Source organism: Symphalangus syndactylus, chromosome 16 (genome assembly GCF_028878055.3).
Source record: "Symphalangus syndactylus isolate Jambi chromosome 16, NHGRI_mSymSyn1-v2.1_pri, whole genome shotgun sequence".
In the NCBI taxonomy this organism is placed as follows: Eukaryota; Metazoa; Chordata; class Mammalia; order Primates; family Hylobatidae; genus Symphalangus; species Symphalangus syndactylus.
The window spans coordinates 87,922,099-87,946,523 of NC_072438.2; the positions used below are offsets into that span (position 1 = coordinate 87,922,099).

Genomic DNA, 24,425 nt, shown 5'->3' on the forward strand with positions numbered 1-24,425 from the left:
CTCTAGCTGTCTCTCTGCTCATACAAATATACTCATACATTTTTTAGGGTCTTTTTTTTATGTTTTTAACAGAATGAGAATATTCTATATTGTTTGACCTGCAACTTAATTCTATTTAACACTGTTTCTTGGGCCTTTTTCTTTTTTTTCTTTTTTTGAGATGGAGTCTTGCTCTGTTGCCCAGGCTGGAGTGCAATGGCGCTATCTTGGCCCACTGCAACCTCCAACTCCCAGGTTCAAGCAATTCTCCTGCCTCAGCTTCCCAAGTAGCTGGGATTACGGGCACGCGCCACCATGCCAGGCTAATTTTTGTATTTTTAGTAGAGATGGGGTTTCACCATGTTGGTTAGGCTGGTCTTAAACTCCTGACCTCAGGTGATCCACCCGCCTCAGCCTTCCAAAGTTCTGGAATTACAGGCGTGAGCCACTGCACCTGGCCTGTTTCTTGGGCCTCTTTCTACTTCAGTACATTGACTTTCACTTCATGTTTGGTGGGTGACCTTCTGCCCTCTGGATGAACCATAATTATTTAACCTTTCCTATGTTGGTGGACACATGGATTATTATCAGCTGTGTGTCATGACAAAGAACACCTTCATGAACGTCTATTTGTACACTTCATTGTGTACTGGGGCTTTTGTTTAGATGGATTTCTGAAGGGGGATTACTGGGTCAAGGAGTTGTCACACTTTTAATTGTAATACCTCTTGATATATTCCTTTTCCACACAATTATAGCAGTTTACACACCCACCAATACTATCTGACATTTCCCATTACTCCTTGTCTTTGCTAGCGCTAGGTTTTAACAGTTATTTTAATTTTTAAAATTTGACAACAATCTTGTTTCAGTTTTTCCTTCTCTGACTTTGGCTGAGGCAGGGCATCTTTTCATGTGTCTGTGCCCTATGAGCATTGCTTCTTCTGGGAGCCGGCTTCTCTGTAGTTACTTTAATATCTGCTAAGGCAAGTGCCCCTCACTAGTCTCCTCTATCACATTTCTCTTGTTTTTTCTCCTATGTGGAGTTAAAACTCATTTTGCCCACGTCCAAATAAAAATGCAAATCACTAGAATTCTGACTGGAACGCCATCAGATTTACCAATGAGTTCAGAAAGAGCTCTGACATATTTATGACATTACGTCTTCTAATCAAGGAACATAGTTTGCCTCTCCATTTATTCAGGTCTCATTTTATGAACTTTAATAAAATGCTGTGGTTTTCTTTATTTAGGAACTACTTCTTTATTTCCAGGAAGTTTATAGTTTTGTCTCTTTTATACTGGGAGTGACACAGTTTATGAGTCTGATATCAGTCTAATAAGACCCAAGAATGTGCCATCAAAGACAAAGAAAATAGACTTTGTTTTTTTACTTTTTCTCCTTGATACAGAATACTTTTTTTTCTTTTTTGAGATGGAGTCTCACTTTCTCACCCAGGCTGGAGTGCAGTGGCGTGATCTCGGCTCACTGCAACCTGTGCCTCCTTGGTTCAAGCGATTCTCCTGCCTCAGCCTCCCAAGTAGCTGGGATTACAGGCACTTGCCACCATGCCTGGCTAATTTTTTTTATTTTTAGTAGAGATGGGGTTTCGCCATCTTGGTCTCAAACTCCTGACCTCGTAATCCACCCACCTCAGCCTCCCAAAGTGTTGGGATTACAGGCATGAGGCACCGCACCCTGCCGATACAGATTACTTTTAAATAATAAATATATACTAAGGAGTTTTATTAGAATGAAAAGAGAGTTTTTCTCTTAACATATTTATATTAAAATTTTCCTACATGATGTTTTAAAATAACAGTTTCAATTTAGTTTCAACTGGTGTATTAGTTTTTGCATTGCTGTAAGAAAATACCTGAGACTGTGTAACTTATAATGAAGAGATGAGGTTTAATTGGCTTACAATGCTGCAGGCTGTACAGGAAGCATAGTGCTGGCATCTGTTTGGCTTCTGCGGAGGCCTCAGGAAGCTTCCAATCATGGCAGAAGGTGAACGGGGAGTAGGCAAACCACATGGTGAGAGTAAGAGAGGGAGGAGTGGAAGGTCCCAGCCTTTTAAACAACCAGATCTTGCGTGAATTGAGCGAGAACTCACTCATCACCATGGTGCTGAACCATTCCTGAGGGATCCACCCCCAAGATCCTCTCACCTCCCTCCAGGCCTCAGCTCCCACACTGGGAATCACATTTCAGTGTGAGATTTGGAGGAGACAAACATCCAAACCATATCACCTGGTAGGATTTAGTACTTGTACCTATGGATATTCATCTTTTTTGTTTTGGGGTCTCTGAGTAGAAATCTCACAGATCTCAAAAAGGCTTAAATAACTCTGGGCAGTGGATATTTTGGGGGAGAGCCTCACTGTCTGCTCTCAGCCCTCAGCTGTCAGAAAAATGAGCAGAAATGAAGGAAAAGTCCAAGCCACTGCACGTGGCAGATTGAAGGTGGTATCCAGAGTCACTGGAAGAGCACTGACCAATGGAGCTTTCCACAGTCCACTGTCCTGCTGTTGGTGGGCACATCTCAAATCTTCCTCTGTCCAGAGATGTTGCAGCCTTGATTGGGGGTTGTACTAACTTCAGCAAGTGCCTTTTCTAGGGCCTCACTTGCTCATTTTAGGTGAGAATTAGAAGGCAGAGAAGAGTGATCCATCACTGAGATACCTTCCTTTTCTTTGGGGAGCTCCTTGGAAGCTTCAGTCCTGGGAGTGTTCTTGCACTGCTTGTCCTGTAGGATTTCTTTACCCAGACTTCCAGGTAGAGGTTGGCCAGGCCAACACTCTGTCACTAGATACCATGACCCTGCTCCTTACTCTGTTTAGAGGGAAATGCCTCCAACAGCATGACTTACATTCTTTATGAGGGCACTACAGTTCCCCAAACTAGGTAGGCATGACTTTAAAATAACCACTTCTTTTAGTGATAATTATTTTTCCTACTTAATTGCCTGGGCAGGTAATAAAGCATTTCTGTGTGAGGCCATGCACCACCGCTCACCAGCTTTGCCAGCCTGATGATGGTAGAGACGTGTTGATCCTGCCCGCACCACCCCACCCTCTTCAGTCCAGTGTTGAGGCGCGGAGGAAGGAGCACCAGGCAGGCTGGCAGTCTCACTGGTTCTATTCGACAGCACCATATATTAATCAGGAACCTAGGGCAGGGCATGGAATCTTTTTGAGCCTCGATTTCCTTATCCACATCGTGGGAATTTTCAGTTCTTACCCTGTTACATTGTTAGATAAAACTTACCTTGTTACCTTGTTAGATAAAACCAATAAGGTAACGTGAAGTCATGTTCAAGAATGTGCAGTACTGCGTATGTAAGAGGTTGTTACTATTCATGGGATCTGTAAATGTTTCTTGGATGAATTCATGTACTCCACCAACAAATATGCCTTCTGATGCTGCAGCATCCCCCCAGGGCGCTGAGGGCAAGGTGGAGGACAAAGCCACCTCCTTTCACTGGGTCTCCTTGGTCTCCTTACCCGTGCAGGTGAAAGGGCTGGAGCAAGACAACTCTTCAGCTACTCTAATTTTCAGAAACAAGGTCTGAGTCACAGTGAATCTGGATTTACAGAGTGAAGCACAGCATGGGCACTTACTACCTCCTATATCATGTATGCATGAAATAGCAAGTGATAAAAATGAATTCATTTTCCCATCTTTAGCAATTTTCAAAGCACTTTAATTTTATTCACATTATTCTCTAGCTTATTACATTATCATGTCACTTTTTAAGGTGAAAAACCTTAGGCATAAAGCATGGATATCATTGTAAAGACAAAACAAATACAGGACATATAATTCTTAAATTGCTGTTACAACAAATGACACTGTTGACTCTGCAAATTCTTGGGGTGCCACAATCATATCCTTTGTCCTTTCTTGTATTATGTTCTAAACAACTTAATTCAGTGAGACAATTTTACTTCACCTAAAATACTGTGCATCAATAATTTAAACCAATAGCAGTAGCGTGGGATGGCGAGGTAATGACATTCCTATTTGCACACAGCAAAGCAAATGCTGAAGACAGCCTCGTCACAATTAAGTAAAATAGTGCTATTTTAATTTTGCTGAGACTCCTATCTCCATGTGGGGTGTGTGTGTGTGTGTGTGTGTGTGTGTGTGTGTGTGTGTGTGTGTGTGTTAGAATGGTGGCTACCCTCTTCTGTGCCACAGTGTCTTCTCTTGTCCTGATACTTGTAGGCAGTGTTACTGATTCCTAACAAATGGCTCAGTGAGACTGGTCATGGGCTGAGTAGACTAACTTGTTTAATGACTGCTTTTAACTCTCTCTCACCTCCTAAAAACAACCAGATCAAGCGCCCCAGACCCTTAGAACTCATTCACAAAACTTGATGCGTACCAGTTACATAAATACCAATAGTGAGTTCTAACGGATCCCTCACGCAGAAGTAAATGAACCCCACAGCTGAGAAGTGAAGAAAACTTTGGAAAAGTTAAAGATCCTTGTATAATACACTCTGCCATGTACAAAAGGAGCCCCTAGAGGTTCTTGTCCTCATCTTCAGTAGGCCGCTATAGGGGTTCTCTTGGCATCCCCACTGCACTGGTGACAATGAGCAGGTGCATGAGCTTTGCAAGATGGCCTGTGTGGTGCTGGATTTACAGGTTTCAAACTCTTCACCAAGCTTCACAGTCGTGATTGCACAATATAATTAACCTGATTTCTTTTATTCTCATTTTCTTGGCATGGCTCAGATATATTAAATACGTGTTTAGTCACACTCAGTTCAGCCTTTACATCTACGCTGTAATGCTTGTTGTATAGTACTGTTTAAACAATAATATTTACTTTAGGATCTTTGGAATTTTTTGTAAAGATAGTCTTTAGTCAAAAGTTCTCTTTGATCTGATAGCTAGTCCTCTCTGTTTAAAGTATTGCTAGTAGGCAGAATTTAGCATCAACTATAATCTCTAATTCAAAGGAAAGGGTTTTACTTTACTTTGGTTTTAGTATAATAGAATGAGGGTTAGGATCGCTAGCTGTGAAGCCAGGCTCTCTGGATTTTTCTCTGAGCTTTGTGTCCACCCTGGATGAGTGATTTAGCCTCTCCGTACATCAGTTTCCTCCCCAGTAAACTGGGGAATAAAAATATCTCCCTCACAGTGTTGTCAGGGGAAAGTAAGATCTTAGAATAGTGTCTGCCACAGGGTGAGCACTCAGTCAGTGCTAGCTGCTGAGATCGTCATCATCATTATCATGGTCACTGGATTTCTTAAGGTCCAAATGCAAATAGGCCTTCACTCCTTTTTTACTTAGTATAAACACACTTATAAACGTCCATGGAAGGCAGTAGATGACACAGCTTGAAGTTGCACTTGAGTCAGAAGAAGGAATGGAGATTCTGAGCTGCTCGGGATCCATGGCCACAGTTAAGGCACTGGGGTCATCAAGAAAAAAAATCTGCTACCAAGCAGGGAGACAGTAGGTAGGGAGAGTTGGTTAAAAGACTCCCAGGATCCCAGATGTAAACCTGTATTCCAGATTGTTGTTTATGGAGTTGGTGGTGGTGGTTCAAAATTTGGACAGAATCCCTCCCTCCCTCCTTCCCTCCCTCCCTTCCTTCCTTCCTTCCTTCCTTCCTTCCTTCCTTCCTTCCTCTCTCTCTCTCCCTCTTCTCTTCTCTTCTCTTTCTCTCTTTCGACAGAGTCTCCCTCTGTCACCCGGGCTGGAGTGCAGCGGTGAGATCTTGGCTCACTGCAACCTCCGCCTCCCAGGTTCAAGCGATTCTCTAGCCTCAGCCTCAAGAGTAGCTGGGATTATAGGCGTGTGCCACCATGCCCAGCTAATTTTTGCCATTTTTTAGTAGAGACAGCGTTTCGCCATGTTGGCCAGGCTGGTCTCGAACTCATGACCTCAGGTGATCTGCCAGGCCATACACTTTCATTTTGTAGAAGCACATACTCAAGTAACTTTCTGAAAATGGGGTGTTTGAGATAAATTTTCTAAGTCTTTAGATTTACAAATCTAAACCTGAAGGCATGTTTGAAAACTTCTTTTTAAAAATTTGATATATAATATACATATTTTGGGATTTGTGTGGCAATTTTGTGCATTGAGATAATTTGTGAAGATCAAATCGGTGTAATTAGGATATCCATTACCTTAAATATTTGTCTTCTCTTTATGCTAGAAACATTCTAATTATTCTCTTCTACCTATTTGAAATATATAATAAATTATCGTAAACTACAGTCACTCTACTAATCTATCGAATGCTAGGTCTTATTTCTTCTATGAAACTGTATATTTTAGCCAGGCACAGTGGCTCACTCCTGTAATCCCAGAACTTTGGGAGGCAGAGGTGGGCGGAACACCTGAGGTCAGGAATTCGAGACCAGCCTGGCCAACATGGTGAAACCCGTCTCTACCGGGTGACAGTGCAAGACTCTGTCTCAAAAAATAAACAAACAACAACAAAAAATCAAAATTTGGGCAGAATCTTGAGATATTAACTAAGCAATATCATTTGAGAACCATCTCTCTTTATAGGTATAAAAAATTAGGAAATGTAGTAAAGCTGTGAGATTGAGGTGGGGAATAAGCATTCTTAAATGGCACCGGAAGCTTTGGGGTTTAAATACACTACAACTTTCATGGTAGCAATCCTTTCTTGTCAGGGCTTCTACCATCTTGAGGTTAAATATAGCTGGGTGAATAAGCTTCATGTTTCATGAGAGATCAGGAGGATTCAAAGAGGGTCTTATGACACTAAGTCTACCCTTTCATGGTGGAGCATATTTTCATACTAAGAGGTCATACAGGAAAATGCTTTTTGTTTTCTCCTGATGTATTGAAGACACCAACAGGAGAAAGGTGAGTTAGCCAAACATCGTCGTACCCTGCTTGGTTGTTTGTCCCTATTCTTTATGGAAGCTCCTCTCCAGGTGTGGGAGATGACTGAAAACACCACTGTTGTATTTTGGATTTGCCCAATGTTGTCTTGGGGTTTTCAGGAAGCACTAAATATGGACAGCACCACACAGAGCAGTCACTTTGACTCCTGAAGGGACCAGGTTCCGTTTGACTGCTGCTCCCCCTGAACCACAACCTCATGTGTGGGCGTGAAGTTCTTGGCTGAAGCTCTAGCTAAACAGAGTGAGGGAGTCTCATTTAGAGCTGTATAGATCCCTGGGAAAATAAAGCATGGCTGGAAAACTACCGGGAAGACAAATGATCCAGTTTAACCCAAGCCACTTTTCTAAACTCAGACCAACAGAACAATAACAGTGGAAAATTACAGGAACCCAGGCTCCTTGAGAGGACCGAAATCCCAAATTGCTGATTCTTCATGTCTTTGGAAGAAGCTCTTCCCACAGGTAACTGTGCCTGCACATGTACTTCTGACTTTTCCATGGGTCCACACATGTACATTTTCTGAGGACTTAGGGTGTAAGGCAGATTTTAAAACTAGATTTCATCTATTACAATGGTCAGTTTCCTTGATGTCGTCATAAGTATAATGAGATCGTTGAAGCTGTAGACAGAGGAGTTGTCTTTTATTAACAGGATTAGATAGATGGCAGCCCAGGCTGGTTCTGAACGAGACAAAACAATTACCTGGCTCTTAGGTGTCATTGTTTTTTCTAGTCCAGGATGAGGCAAGTAAAGGAAGTATTCATCTTACCGAAAGTCAAAAATGCAACTTTCAACATTTCACATAATAATCTCTTGCTATTTTAGGGAACAGTATCAGCTTCCAACTGGACATCCTTTTTTGTGGAAGAATTTGAAAGGCTGTTTCCATATGAGAAACATGATTTTGTTTTGGTTTGGTTTTTTTTTTGAGACAGAGTCTAACTCTGTTGGCTAGGCTGGAGTGCAGTGGCATGATCTCGGCTCACTGCAACCTCCGCCTCCTGCGTTCAAGTGATTCTCCTGCCTCAGCCTGCCAAGTAGCTGGGACTACAGGCATGTGCCACCATGCCCAGCTAATTTTTGTATTTTTAGTAGAGACGAGGTTTCGCCATGTTGGCCAGGCTGGTCTTGAACTCCTGACCTCAGGTAATCCACCCAGCTTGGCCTCCCAAAGTGCTGGGATTACAGACGTGAGCCATCGTGTCTGGTCCATGATTTTATTTTCTAACCATGTGGTCATGAATGTGTGTAACAAGGTCAGGGCCCAGCAGCCCTTGGCAGGTCCTGACTTGCACGTCCACCTCTCCTGAATGCCCTGTCACCTGTCCAGGCACCCTTTATTCACAGTGAAAGGTGGTTCTCTGTCAGCGGCATGCTCAGCTTCTCCAGGGTCTGGTCAGAAAAAAAAAAAAAAAAAAAAAAAGCTGTTATCCTTTGAATGTGAATTTCTGATTTCCTCCTCATGGCAACTAACTTCTGTTACAAGATTTGACTCCATAATGGAACAGCTTGTTCTCTATCCCAATTGACATCCAAAAAGAGTTGAAAAAAATCTTTACTTTCGCTTTACACCAAGGAGGCTAATTATGTGGCCCATTGCTGCATTCTGTTCATGTCCGTGTGTCTACAGTTAAGCAGCCAACTGGGTGCTCAGTGTGGCTTGGTGGAAATGGTCATGAAAGACCTACCCATCTATTGAGAAACGATCAGAACTACATGAATAGGTACAGTGACATTGTCAGCACTTTGCATATTTTAAGTTCATAGATTCTACCCAAAAAAGTATGGGTTTTTCATCCGGAAGTCTAAACCTACAGTTGGAAGACTTTATTTATGAATGACCAGACATAAGTTTTGTATCACAGTTAATACACATTCATTTGTGCATGTATTGGGTTTCAAGCATTGTGCTAAGTAAATGCAGAAAAACTGGTGACAAATAAGCCCAGTCCCTGCCTCAAGGAGGTAACAGACTGGTGATATGGGCGGTCAGGTAAGCAGGTAACTGCCGTACACCTTGACGAGGGCAATAACAGAGTCTCGGATCTGCACAAGGGGCTGCAGAGCACAGAGGAGGGAAGACAAGAAAGAGGGTGGGAACTAGAGGACGTTGGGAGTCAAGAGAGGGTTTCTTTTTTAGGATGGAAGAGACTTTTGCCTGTGTAAACATTGATGGGAAGGCCAGTCAAGTAGCAAAGATCAGACAAAAAAGAGAGGAAGATGGTGGATTTGAACAAGGCTCCTGAAACGGTCAGAGGAACATAAAGGTAGAGCCCCAGATGGATGGCCCCACACTCACCCTGGTCAGGCCCACCTTTCCTTTGTGACAGGAGGGAGGAGGTGAGGAAGAGCTTAGGTCAGATGTGTTTTGTTGAGTTTTGTAATTTCAGAGAGAGAAGCAATAAGAAATTTAGTTTCTACCTGATGGGTTCCACATTCCAGATGAATAAGAGGTGAGGTTATCTGCTGAGTAAGAAGGAATGCATCTCAAAGTCTTCCCAGCCTAGGAGTACTGAGAGCAGGGAATGGGAAAGACTAGAGGGGTAATTGGGCAGCTGACAGCATGCAGGGGGCATTGGAGACCATGAGTGTGCAGTGGCAGCAGACTGTGTGGCTGTGTATTCGTTTCAGCAACTCTCAAAGCCCAAGTAGAATTCTACAAATACAGTTAAGGGTGGAATAGGTCAGTCAGGTGAATCCAAGGCTAGAGATTTGCAGGCAGTGAGTTGTGGGTTTTGGCAAGGGTGGGGTGAAGTGATGACCCTGAAGTGTAGGTTGCAGTAGTAAGGAAGACAGGAGGAGCGATGAGAGGGAAAGTGGGGAGTCGAGAGAGTGACAAGCTTAATGAAGTTTAGAATCGAGGGAGTGGGAGAAACAGAGAAAGCTGAAAGGGCAGAAATTGCAGCTGGAGATCTTAACTGAAATTCGAGAAGTGGAGCAACTCTGGATGATGGAGGCAAAGGTGTGGCCACAAGAGTGGGCGCTTGAAGCAGAGTAGAGGTCACTGGCATGGAGGAGGTCAAAGAACTCAGAGGGCATTGGGTGTGTTGACCAGATGATATTGAAATGCTTTCCCTGCAGAGTTGAAATGCAGAGGAGACTCTGAGCCATGTGGCAGAGTCCCCAGTGAAAATCTAAGGGACTAGAAGGGATCAACTTCTCCATTTGGAACTCTAAGATGAAAGAGGAATATGGCTAGGGGTGTGAATCTCGAAAAAGCAGGGAGTTTTCAGGAGAGCAGAGATGCATTGGCTGGAATGGTGTGGACAGCAAGAATGCACACCTACCCCCAGGACTGCGAGGCTCAGGATGACCCCAGGCCGGGTGCTGCAGGTGCCCTCACCCTCCTGTTGCCCAGCTCTGGGGTTGCCAGGAATTTCAGCTGCTGGGTGGACAGCAGCAGTCAAAGGCCATGCAGTCCCATCTCAGGTGGATGTGACACAAGTGGCAGAGGCAGGGAGGTGCCGTTCACTGGAGCAGGACTGCAGGGCTTTTGCCCAGGGCCTTATAACCATGATGGAACCTGCAGGAAGCATGGAAAGGGACATTCTCCTCCAAAGGCCCAGAGGAATCAGACTAGGGGACCACTCTGTTACTGTGGCCAGGGTGGGCTTATGGGCCCAACTTATGTACTGAACCCCAAAAGATAATCTGTCTACACATCAGTGCTTCATAGGTTTCCCAGACAGGAGATGAGCTGGGCAGCTTGTACACCAGACCTCCTCTCAGCGAGGACGGGTTACCACCTGGACCCGTGCCCCAGGGGCACAGCACTCCTTCCTACTTGCAAGGAATGCTTGTTGCTAGTATTAGCATAAAATGACTGGCAGGATTGGGGGTGAATTGGTGGCTCCTGTCCTGAGGAATCTCAGACTGCAGTATGAAGATATTTCTGGTCTCTAGATCTGAAGTTTACAATGTTGGCATCTCTTTTAGGATTTAATGATCTAGACAGCTCATACCAGGGAGATCAGTTCATGTCTGTGGGATTTGGTAAACATTTCCGTGGAGGTTATATTTTTTACTTTTTAATATCCTGTGGTTTTGTTAACTAACTATGGAAAAAAAATCAGGCAGCAGAACACAGTGAACCTGGTAGATACTGGGAGATACAAAGGCTTGCACGACTCACTCAATGCTTTCTGGACCCAGATATGTTTGGTTTTTTTGTTTGGTTGTTTTTGTTTTTGAAATGGAGTTTTGCTCTTGCCACCTAGGCTGGAGTGCAATAGCGCAATCTCGGCTCACTGCAACTTCCACCTCCCGGGTTCAAGCGATTTTCCTGCCTCAGCCTCCAGAGTAGCTGGGATTACAGGCACCCGCCACAATGCCTGGCTAACTTTTTTTATATTTTTAGTAGAGACGGGGTTTTGCCATGTTTGCCAGGCTGGTCTCAAACTCCTGACTTCAGGTGATCCACCTGCCTCGGCCTCCTAAAGTGCTGGGATTACAGGCGTGAGCCACTGCATCCGCCCCCAGATATGTTTTTAAGTCAGCCATTCCACATTGCTAAGTACCCATTGTGTAGAGAAGACTGATCTGAAATGCCTTGTGCCGTGCACCTGGGGCCAGACCCAGGCTGTGATTAAAGGGCGGCTTCATATTTACAATTGTTGGAGTGCTGTTAAATCTGGCTCTAATCTAAAGCAAAGTGTCTTTACTTTGGAAACCCCATGAATGTTTAGAGACTCGCCTTTAAACAGTGAACCTCTGCCCTGGTGAATGTCTTGGCCGTCTGCCTCAAGGCCTAATTCATGCTGGAGACATCCTAGACACTTTTTTAGCTGAATTTCATGACCATAGCTATTCCTCTTTACCAGACACAGCAAATTCTTCCTGGTCTTGGCTAGAGATGCAGCAGTATTTGGGATTGACATTACCCGAAGAACACTTCCTATCTAAGTAACTGAACTACACAGCACACTCACAACACTGGCATGACATAGAAGGCTCACCACATCCTTCGTGTGTTTAGATTTACTCCTAGTGTGCTGTGGGGCTGAATCGTGGACTCTTTTTCTATCTCTGTTCTTTCTAGATGATCTTGTTCAGTGCCCCTGGCTTTAAATTCTATCTGTAGGCCAATGACCTCCACATGTATATCCACAGCCCAGACGGACCCTCCAGACTCCAGACTCACAGAGCTGACTCTCTCATACAACTTCTCTATTTGGAATCCTAATGGGCATCTCAAATCCAATATGAGGCTGCCAATGCTGCTCTTGCTTTTTCCTCTCAAACCTTCCCTCCCATTTCCTCAACCCAGAAAATTGCTGCAGCTCTTGATCAGTGACTCAAGCCAGAAAACTAAGCAGTCATCATCAGGTTCTCCCTCTTTCTCATGCCCAGGAGGATGCGGGGGGCGGCCCCCTGCCCACACTCTGCTCCCTGGGAAGAAACGTGGGAAGCATGAGCCAGGCGTCAGGACCCAAGCCAAATGTAGTCCCTGCCACACCCATTTGCTTTCCCTCCCACAAGCTCTCCAGTCAGGCCACTCTCCCTCTCCACTACTCGCCCTCGGCCAAGCCGCACCTTGTCTGGCCTGGGTTACCATGGGGCCCTTGGCCTCTGTGCGTCGCATCCCTCTCCAGCCCACTTCTATCACCGAGGCCAGTGGCAGCCCCTGTCCTGCCTCTGCCCAGACCTTTAATGGATTCCCACTGTTCTTCCAGCAAAATACATGTTCTTCACTGCCACCTAGAATGATCTCAGCATTGCCTGCTTGTCCAAACCCACCTTCTACCCCTCTCTATTTATCTAACTGGCCTCCCTTCTGTTCCTTAAATATACCAAGTCCTCCTGCAGGCCTGTACCTGCCTCCAGCTCTTTATGCACCTGGCTCACTCTTGGTCTTTGGGTCCCAGCTCAAACATCACCTCTTTAGAGGGGTTGCCTTGTCTACCTAAATGAGCTCCTGCAAAAAATACCCAGCCATTGGCACATAGTAGGCCCCCTTATCCGTGGGTTCACATCTGCAGGTTCAGCTACCTGCAGTCAGTCACAGTCTGAAAATTGTGCAGTATTTTGAGAAAGAGACCACATTGACCTAACTTTTATTACAGTATATTGTTATAATTGTCCTATTTTATTGTTGTTGTTGTTACTGTGCCTAATTTATAAATTAGACTTTATCATGCTTTGGGAGGCAGAGGCAGAAGGATCACTTGAGCCCAGGAGTTCAGCCAAGAGCAGCCTGGGCCACACAGCAAGACCCCATTTCTACAAAAAAATTAATAAAAGTAAAAAATTAACCGAATGTGATGGTGCACACCTGTAGTCCCAGCTACTTGGGAGGCTGAGGCAGGAGGATCACTTGAGCTCAGGAGGTTGAGGCTGCAGGGTGAGCTGTGATGTTGCCACAGTTCTACAGCTTGGGTGACAGAGGAAGATCCCATCTCAAAACAAGAAAAAAAAAAGGGACTTATGGGTGTGTGTGTATAGGAAAAAACATAGCATATATAGAGTTGGGTACTATCTGAGGTTTCAGGCATCCACTGGGGGTCTTGAGTCATACTTTCTGTGAATAAGGGGCACCTGTGTATTTTTTTTTTGTCTTCAGTACATGTCACAGTACATGTTTATTCTATTTGTATACATTTTACTTCATTTTTCCAAATATTTATTGATCATCTATCTTGAGCTGCCCCCCCTCCCCATGTTGTAGGTCTGGGGATATAGCAGTGAAACGAAGGTCTCTGCTTGCTGGAGCTTACCTTCAGGTAGGGCAGTCAGGCAAGAAAATCAATAACAAGTAAAGATGTGATACAATGTTAGGAAGTGAACATGCGATGAAGAAAAACAGGGTGAGCAAATAGAGACAGATAAAGCAAACAGTAGGTGACTGAAGGAAGTATAATAACTTAATGATTAGCCAGGCATTGTGGCGGGAATCCTAGCTACTCAGGAGGCTGAGGCAGGAGAATTGCTTGAGCCTGGGAGGCGGAGGTTTCAGTGAACAAACAAAAAAAAAAACACTTAATGAATGGGAAGAAATCACAAATAAATGGGCAACTGGTGGTTTATTCAATAAGTGATTTTGAAGTAATACACTAGTTGGAGGCAATTAGTTTTAATCCATAACTCACTCCATAAGTTTCAGGAAGATTAAAAAGTGTGCAAGTGAAGCCATAAATTAGAACAAAATTATCCTATCTATGGCGGGGTAAGAATGGCAAATCCAAAGGCATAGAAACAAACTCCATAAAATGATTGACAGACTGCATGATAACTGAATGTTTCTGGTATCAAAAGAAAACATGGAACTAAGCAGTGAACACACTGGGGGAAACATTTGCTCCAGATGGGGATAACAAAGTACTAGTAATATGAATGTAGCTCATGTCCTCAGTTCTGCAGCTTTTTTCATGCTTTTGAATGTTTCTTGAAATTGGGATGATTTTCAAATAACGTGTATATTTAATGCGATCATTAAAAACATGAAATCAATGGCATTTCTTACAAGCAATAATATCTTGCAGGTAAAATGTGATTTTAAGAAGTGTTTCTTTAAAAATTAGTTCATACAATTAGTATGGACACTTAAGTTCTCGGTAGAAAATAGCCAATTCCTTCATTCATTCAACAAATAATGGAGTGTTTACAATGTCGCCTTGGCAACAAGGGGGTACGTGAACAGCAGTAAACAAAAGTGGCAAAAATCCTTGCCTTCAAGCGCCTGTCAGCTAGCCGGTGCTTCGTGCCCTGCGCACTACCTACCTTGCTTCTCAAATCAGTTGCGTTATTTTAGGGAGAATAAGTACTTTCGCCAAGGCCACTCAGAGTTTAAGTGATAGAAGCAGATTCCAACTCAAGCCTGCATGGCTTTAAACCCTGTGCTTTTTCCTCAAATTACCATAATTGTTGGGCTAAATGAAACTTTCTCACTTCTTCTCACTGACAGAGCTATCATTACCTGGGCCCTCTCTCTTCCCACCTGCCTCAGCACTAGCTTGAGGACTCAAGTCCGGGAACTGTTGGTGGAAATAGAAAGCATTTCAGTGGATGCCTCAGCCCAGGCTGGTGTGTTTTTAGAAAAAAAAAAAAAAAAAAAAAGAATGCTTTGCCAAGAAGACACATAAAATGTCTAGTCCTCCATTATTTAGGTGCCCTATGAGATGCTTTTAAAATTTTGCTAAATAATAGATATCCAAGATTTAACACATTCGAGCAATAAAAACAAGTAAACAATTCACAATCCTAGATTTTGAGAAGGATGGGAAAGAGAAGAACAAACCACATGCTATTCTTGACGTCTGAGAAATAGGTGATTAGAAGCTGTCCTAAATGGAGTTCTCTAGAAACAAAACCTGTGCGTATGGGAGTAAGCAGCGTAGGTTGTGGGGAAAAGTGCAGGGAGGATGTGGTCCCCACTGGAGACTGGCTTCACCCTGATCCCAGTGAGAACTCTGGAGCATGAATTGTACCACAGTGGTCCCACTTGGAGGCAGGGACACTGATCTTACCCCAGTGTATAAAATCAGCCAGTGGCTTCGTGCTGACTGGAACTATGGTGGATGCATCAGAAGGGTTTCACCGATGTATAACGTCTCCCTGACAAGAAGACAGCTATGAGCCATTAGTGGCCAATTCCCAACATCTGGGGATGGGTCCACTGCCAGGTAAAGGATAGGGGATCTGGGTGAGACACCAATAGTGTCCCTTACAGAAGGCCAAAGGGAATTAATTTGGTTAATTGTCAAGTGGTAAGTTTTGCACATAGATAGGAGGAGCCCTTGGACTAGAGATGTTTGTTGAGCACACGCACTTCATGTAAAGGAGCTTTTTGATTTTTATTTTGTTTTAGGGTGTTAATGTTTTCCATCAGGGAAAATTTGTTTCTAAGAAAGGCATCATGGCAGGTGTGCTCTGCAGAGGCTAAGAAGGTTCTTATGGAAGTTTTCACCGTTATTAGTGGAAAAAAGGAAAACAATTAGAGATAAAATTGGAAACAATTATCAGAAGCTAGCTTATATAATACCAACTGAGTCAGAAAAATGATAATGAGTTCCTACGGCTTGCATACATTTTTATTCTAGATTTTTCTAAAAATTATATTTCACATTGATATTTCCTGTAAATACATTTTTTCCTAACAGTGCTTTGCAGAGAATGTCAACTCTTAAGTTTTCATTCTACCAGCCAGCTGTGTCTCCTGGTAGAGGAATGAAACAAAGGCACAGAATGTGAAGCCCTCGAGTTTTGCCGAGTAGCTCTGCCTGTGCTTCTGCCAGAGTCTGTGACACTGGATTACATGTAGGGACCACAACCTAGATCAGCCCTTGAAACCAAGGAATAACTTGAAATGTAACATGAAATACCTTCTTTCATAGATTCTGAGGCACACTCCTTCCACCTCCATATTTTAGTAACTCTGAAATCTGGATACATCTTACAATCAATGACATCCAATTATAATTGGGAACAGTTTTTTTTTTTGTTTCGGTTTTGTTTTGTTTTCTTTTTTTTTTTTTGAGACACAGTCTCACTCTGTTGCCCAGCCTGGAGTGCAGTGACACGATCTCAGGTCATCGCAACGTCCACCTCGCGGGTTCAAATGACTCTCAGCCTCCCGAGTAGCTGGGATTATAGGTGCACGCCATCACGCCCGGCTAATTTTTGTATTTTTAGTAGAGACGGGGTTTCACCATGTTGGCCAGGCTTGTCTTGAACTCCTGACCTCAAGGGATCTGCCCATCTCAGCCTCCAAAAGTGCTGGGATTACAGAAGTGAGCCACCGCACGCAGCTGGAACACTTTCTTTCTTAGTGGTATATAACTAATAATGTACCTTACTGTCATGTCAGACCCATGTCGACTTCAGTAGGGATGGCACCACGTTCAAGAGGCCAAAGAAGCGACCCAGAGCCAGTGAATGAGACCTAAACCCTGTTTACTGAGGGGACTCACATACAGGGAAGTCCAGTGGTGGCAGGCCGGACAGGAGAGCTGCTACCATTTGTAAAAAGCATGCAGTTTATGTAGATCAGCTGCGTCAGCATTCTTGGGAATATGTTTAAGTTGTTATTCTTATCAGGTGCATCTACCATGCAGGGTCGTTCTCAGGGTATGCTGAAGTTATTGCTATCAGATGTGTCTGCCATACACTTACAGTCTATAGTATCAGATTCAGTGAAACACAGTGGTGGATTGAGTTTACTTTGTTTTGTTATAATATAGTATGATTCTCATATATGTTTGAAGATTAGTTCTTGAATCTTTTGTTGTATTCAGTCTTTCCTCTTTCAAGCACCCGTTGCCTCCTTTGGTATTGTTGAGATTAGCTTTACCCAGTATGGCAAGGCAGCTCTCAGACTATGGCTATAACCTTATATTTGTAGGGAAAATTATCAACAGCTATCTTGATTAATAGAAATAGGAAATAGACAGGACAAGTGCATTTCTTTCATTTCTTCTTCTTTCAGTTTACATAGCAGAGACTGAGTATGAATTCTATGAATGTGATTGTGTCTCTGTTGGATGAGTGACAAATGGCAGGGCCAAGACTTTAGCATATCTTTTTTCTTAAAAAATATGTTGTGGATATGTGTCATTCTGCATTTGTCAGAATCCACAGAATGTACAATATACCAAGAGTGAGCCCTAATGTAAACTACATTACACTAGTCACCTCTATCCACAGTTTTACTGTCCATGGTTACAGTTACCCGTGGTTGACCAAGGTTCAGAAATATTAAATGGAAAGTTCCAGAAATAAACAATTCATAAGTGTTAAATTGCATGCCATTCCGAGTAGTGTGGTGAAATCTCTCACCATCTTGCCTCATCTCTTCCTTATCACAAGGAGTACAGTAAGATATTTTGAGAGAAAGACCACATTCGTGTAACTTTTATTATAGTATATTGTTATAATTGTTCTGTTTGATTATTATTGTTGTTAATCTCTTACTGTGCCTAATTTATAAGTTAAACTTTCTCATAGGTATGTATATATAGGAAAAAACATAGTATATATAGGAAAAAACATAGTATACTTTCCATGGTTTCAGGCATTCACTGGGGGTCTTAGAATGTATCCCCTAAGGATAAGGGGGGGACTACGGTCTGGTCTTCGAGTAATAATGATGTGTCCGTGTAGATTCATTGATTGTAAGGCATGTACCACTTTGGTGTGGGATGTTGATAGCTGGGGAGGCTCCGTGTTTGTGGGGGGCAAAGGACATATGGGAACGCTCTGTACTTTCTGCTCAATTTTACTGTGAACCTAAAACTGCCTTAAAAACAGTCTATTTTTAAAAAACATATAACTATACAGAAAGCTGACTCTTCTGCTTAGTTGCCTGTTCCTAATGACAGACACAATGTTCTACAGGCATTTTAATCAGAAAGCTCTCTCTACCTGGACATCCATTCCCACTGGTCTGCTGTTACTGATTTGTCTTCGGGGTGGGAAATTTAGTTTGGAAGTACCATCCCACCAAGGCCTGCAGTGCCTAAGAGGGTGTCTCTTGGAGGATGGTTAAAGTAATCAGGGTTATTTTACAACCGCATCTTCCTGCATAACCATTATCTAAAAACATTTGTTTTTTAGTCTAAAGGTGTTCTTTTCATATTTGTCTGCATAGAGCTCAGGAATGTATTTCAGGTTAAAATATAGTAGGAATCAGGTAAACAACATGCATGAATGAAGAATATAATAAATTCTTTCAGTACCTTCTTTCATAGCATAGAACTCTGCTATGAAGAATACATAACATATACACAGTATTTAAGATTACATGTGCACACATGAACACACACACACACACACACACACACCTCTTCTTTAAAGAAAAAAGAACCCATCCCCTTGATATAAACTGTTAGACTCATTTTCAGAATGTCTCTTGCCATTATGTCAATTCAGCCTGCAAACAAAATTTAACATTTTAGTTTTTTTTAAAAAATCAACTTTTAACCAAAACTTCTTAGAATTATTTTTCAATATTAGCATAAAATATTTGTTGGTGTTTTGCTACTATTTTAACTGCAGTGGACAGGTATCTCCTTCACAAAAAGAAACTCAAACTGAAGCTGATACAGATGAAAATGAAAACCAATCACCTTTATCCAATTACATGAGATGCATCCTATAAGCTGCTTAGTGTTTCTATAGAAACGTGGTCTGCTGAGTTTCATCTTAGAGGTATGATTCCCCAGAGAAGAGACGACATTTCTAATGCTTGTGGGTTTTTTCCCCCTTCCCAGGCCTTGAACCGGGGCATTGCTGCTGTCAAGGAGGATGCAGTCGAGATGCTGGCCAGCTACGGGCTGGCGTACTCCCTCATGAAGTTCTTCACGGGTCCCATGAGTGACTTCAAAAATGTGGGCCTGGTGTTTGTGAACAGCAAGAGAGACAGGACCAAAGCCGTCCTGTGTATGGTGGTGGCGGGGGCCATCGCTGCCGTCTTTCACACACTGATAGGTGAGGCCGCCGACCGCCACTGACGAATCTAGCTTTGGCAATTTCTTATTCCTTTTCATTGATTTAAATACATTTATTAAGTGGTTTCTTCACTGATTATCAAATGTTTCTTACGAAATTTTCAGGAATGGAAGGAAAGCGCTTGTGCTCCTAGCTTAAGACAATAATGTGTTTTTTCTGGGGAGCTGTAGTTTTGTGTGTCTGATTCCCAAAGTGAAAAGCAGTGATTTCATTAGTAAGCGATTACATCTAGGAATAACGTTTGGTAAGGCCAATAAAATAGCAGGTGCTTTCGTTAGAGATATGTGTGCATTATTGTACTGGGTCATTGAATCTTAAGAATAAAAATAGAATGACTGTTATTTAGAATTAATGCTTATTAGCAGTGAGAACAAATGACAGATTATTCTATTTATTAAATTAATTTGTTCTAGGATCTTATTCTATTTTATTCAAAGACAAGACTAAATGCTCTTGTCATAGCATTCTTTCCATGAAACAACAGGAAAGCTGTATCATATATACAGTGACTGGCCTCCAGTTTAACCAAGACCCTGGAAAAGCAGCTCTCCTTCAGGGCCGGAGTTCTGCTGCTGCTTTCTTGGTGGGGATAAAGCCTTCAGGGCATGATTTCCGAATGTTGTGGCTTTAAAACAGCTTTGCTTACCTGGCATAAAAATTGAGTGGTACCTTTATTGAAGCCAGCTACATAAAACACTGTGAATGACACTTCATAAACCCATTGTGTACCTTAAAATTGTTGCTGATTGTATAAGATGCATGATTGTCAGTGGTGAATAAAGGAACCAAAAGATTAACCCAGACCGTTTACAGTGTGTTTGCACGGCAGCTAATGCTTACTCACATGACTGCGAATCTGAAAGTAAATAAGGTAAGGCCTTTGTGGTTTTCCTTTTTAATGTGATGTAAAATCTTGTGCTAAGAACATTGTGGAAGAGAGCACATCTGCTGATGGACCAGACATTCAGCCAAAGCGTTGATATTGATCCTTTAATTTGTGCTCAGAGCTTCAGGGCATGGAGTAAAGAGGAGCTGCCTCTCATTTCCTCAGTTTATGCCCTGAATGCTAACTGTGGACTGAGTGTTTGCACATGTACCTGTATTTGAAGTAAATTTCTGCTACATTTGACCTGAGCCATTTTCAAAGAGTACATGTACAGTATTTGGGAAAAAAAAAAAAAAAAAAAAGCCACATATTTTGTAAAATAAGGGGCTTCCTTAAATAAGCAAATGAGTTCCCTTTGCTACTAGCTCTTTTTTTTTACTTGGACTTATAAATAATCCAACATTCCCTATTTAGCCATGGTTGGATGAGACTTTGGGACTAAACAGCTAATTATCAGTTGTCAGTAATTCTGGAAGAGAAAAGCTAAGCATCCCGTGTTATTGCAATTGTTGGGAAGAAAATGCAGTCATTAAAATAAAAATCAATGTCATTTTAGTTTTTCAATTTTAAAATAGAATTATAAAATTTTAAATTTAAACCAAAATGGTTTTCTGTATCTCATATATATTTAATAATCATTATTAGTTTTTGTACTTTTGCAATCACAGCATTTTTCATCCACCAAACAAATATTTTCCACAGTTGCTATGAAAGCACATATGAATTTCTTTTGAACATCTGAAAATAAGATCTGAATGATGTACCCTTTTCTAGAACATTGGCCTCCTTACCATTTTCTGCCTAAGTCTTTAGCCGCTCTCGCCTCTGCCATCTGCTACGTCGGGCATCTTTGCTCACCTTTCTGCCTCTTTCTGTTTTTAGTCATCCTGTAAGCTTTTCTATATCCAGATCCTACCCATTTTGTTTCCCATAATCGTGGCCACAAGCTCCGTGATGGGATGTTGCTGTCTCTCCACCCCCCAGCCATTCTTCCCACCACTTTCCTACGTCATTGAACGTTGCCCTTCCAATGGCAGTCTCTATGCATCACCTATATTTGACACTTACACCCATTTTCATTTCCTAGTAACGCTGAAAACAGCTACTTACATTTCTACTTCAGCAGTCAGCTCCTGGATAACTATGTGAGTGATGGGAACACTGACATAGATAAAACAGAAAAGGAAATATTTCAAGTATATTTGACTAGAAAAGCCATTGTATGATTTCAAGCAGTCTCCTGATTATATTTGCTTGGACTGATATTGAAATGAGCATATATTCCCTACATGTACAGCTCCTGAGTGGGGCCTACAGTAAGTACAGGAAGCTTTGTATTATAAATTCAACATGCTGAATTCACAGAGGGGGAATATAAATCAGACATATCTAGGTTTAAACTAATTTCTTTCTATTCTTTTGTCCAGGCAAAAGTAGTTGAACTGCCTTCAACATTTCTTTAAGTGCTAGTTTCCCATCACCTTAATGAATTTATTTCCTTTTAGCAAGTTCTTCTGATTTTTCAAAGGCATTTATTTTCAACATGTGAGAGCATAGAGCAGGAAAAGATTCTTTCTTTTTGGGGTTGGGACAGCCCTCATGGATTGAGTCATTTCTTAACTGTCTCTGAAAGACGAGTTGCATTTCAGCACTTTTCTTTGGTTTGTTTGTTTGTTTGTTTGTTTTTGAGACAGAGTCTTGCTCTGCTGCCCAGCCAGGAGTGCAGTGGTGTGATCACAACTCACCGCAGCCTTAAACTCCTGGGCTCAATCAATTCTCCCACCTCAGCCTCTTAAGTAGCTGGGACTGCAGGTGCATGCCACCACATCTGGCTAATTTTTGTATTTTTTTTTTTTTTTTTTTTTTGTAGAGATGGGATTTTGCCATGTTGCCCAGGCTGGTCTTGAATTCCTGAGTTCAAGCGATCTGCCTACTTGAGCCTCCCAAAGTGCTGGGATTACAGGCATGAACCACCACACCCGGCCAGCACAACACTGTCTAATTTTTCCTTATTTTTGATACAAAATGGAGTCGAGAATTTGCCCTGTGCGCTATAATGAATACTTTGCTACAGCCATCTAAAATCATCCCAACGTGATATTCTCTATCTTAGACTTTTTTCCCCCAGTCTGGATGAACTTCAACACTTCATAGTTTTCACTATTTGCTAATAATTTACCAATCCCTGGAGGATCTTCTTCACTTAGAAGGGATTTCAAATGTGGACATTGCCAGCTGTGAAAAATCAGTTGCAGATGTAGCTTCTCACTTTCACTAACGCGGTGTCCCCTCTGTGCATCAGTTAATGGGTCACAGCAGGATGATTGAGATAGGCTCAGGTCAAAGAGCACTAAAAGCTTTTGTAGTGTCATCCCTCATTCATTGGGTTTGCCCCAATAAAGGAAAGAACCTTTTACTAGGTCCTTTTTATTAGATTTACTGTAGTTAAGGGATTCTTTTTCCTTACGTTTCGTTTCTTTTTTTTTCTTGACCCCACTATTGAGCTAGGCATTCTCCCATCTTTGAGAACTTTGCGCTTGGTAATGGATTTCCCCAGACAAGGCTGGGGTAGATACCACTGACCACTCAGACACGTCCCTGGGAATGCTTGGTGGAGACTGTGAAGGAAAGATGGCCTCAGAGAATGTGCCCAGCAACTCTTCCCACCCAGGCAAACCTTGTGCAATGAGCCAATAGAGCAGACACTTGGAATTGTGTTGGATTGAGAGAATTGAAGTCTAGAAGATCCACTGGACAAGAGTTACTGTCCATACTATGCACACCCATAGCCTGGCTTTAGATACCCAAATTGCACAAGCCTTGGGACTATTTCTTGGCCCTTGTTGAGCAGCTGCAAGTATCTCTTTTTTAGCTTAACCATAGCCACGACTTCTGTCATGGACCCATGTATGAGACACCATTTTTTAAAACTGCAATGTCCTGCTAGATTAAGTTACAAAACAAAAACGAAGAGTACAGAGCCCAGGGTTTGCCATCACCACACCTTCATTTAGGCCAGTGGTTGTGGTGCATGGAGGAAAGCGTGCTGACCTTGCATTTGGCTCCATTTGGGTCCAAATTAATTTCACGTGCATGGAAATTAGTATCGCCTAACCTCGTAATTCATGAAGATGTCGAAACCGCTGCTGTGGATTTTAACTTTCTTTACACATTTATTCTTGACAGTAACCTGTAAGGCCCTTGCCATGTTCTGAAGCTGCCTGGGTAGTCAGCAAAATTCAGGGGAACAAAACTGCAGGTTCCTGTGCCCTTCCAGTGAGCCATTGGAATAATTTCTGGACCAGTTCTGTTTGCCAGACTTCTCTTTTCAAACTTTCCCATTATTCATGGGTTATTAACCAGCTCTGTAAAGGGTGAATTAGTATAATTTGCCATAATTTAAACCAACGAGGGTGCTAGGAGTGAACAGACAGTGTCAGTAGAGTCTCACAATTTATTGCCATGTAAAAAACCATCCCGATCCTCAGCAGCTCAAAACACAAGCATTTATTTTTGTTTGCAAGACTGCAGGTTGGCTGGGTGGATCTTTGGAACTTGACTAGGCTCAGGCCTCTGTGGTCAGCTGAGGGCCAGGAGGTCACGCTGCTGACCTTGGTGGGCTCCTTGTTAGCGAACATCCGGCCAGCCTAGATGGCCTCTGTTGGGACAGCTGAGCTCTCCTCTGCATAGTGTCTCATCCCCCACTAGCATTGCCTGGGCTTTTTTAGACGGCTGTGGTGACACTCCAAGTGAAGGGACAGAAGCACACATGATGGCTCCCTGAGGCCAGGAATCAGAACGGGCTGACCATCATTCCCACTGCACACTGCTGACCGAAACAAATCACAGGCCAGCCCAGATTCAAGGAGGGGGGAATAGACCCTAACTTTTGGTGTGAGGAACTGCCAAATCATGTGACAAAGAGTGGGGATATAAGTAGGAGGGAAGACTCAGGGATATTTTTGCTACCAGTATATCCCAGTCACTTTTTTTATTTTTATTTATTTATTTATTTATTTATTCTGCTCTGTCACCCAGGCTAGAGTTCAGTAGTGTGATCTCCGGTTATTGCAACCTCCGCCTCCCAGGCTCAGGCGATTCTCCTGCCTCAGCCTCCCAAGTAGCTGGGATTACAGGCACCTGCCACCTCGCCCAGCTGATTTTTGTATTTTTAGTAGAGACGAGGTTTTACTGTGTTGGCCAGGCTGGTC

The 24,425-nt window shown here is 42.6% G+C and overlaps 1 protein-coding gene across 1 annotated transcript in view; it reads left to right on the forward strand.

Annotated features, from left to right (window-relative positions):
• Positions 1-24,425, forward strand: part of ANKH (ANKH inorganic pyrophosphate transport regulator) — a 162,010-nt gene that overhangs the window by 83,053 nt on the left and 54,532 nt on the right. The window contains exon 2 of the mRNA XM_055246359.2: positions 19,091-19,307. Coding sequence (XP_055102334.1) covers positions 19,091-19,307 — 217 coding nt within the window. The remainder of the gene's footprint in view (positions 1-19,090; positions 19,308-24,425) is intronic.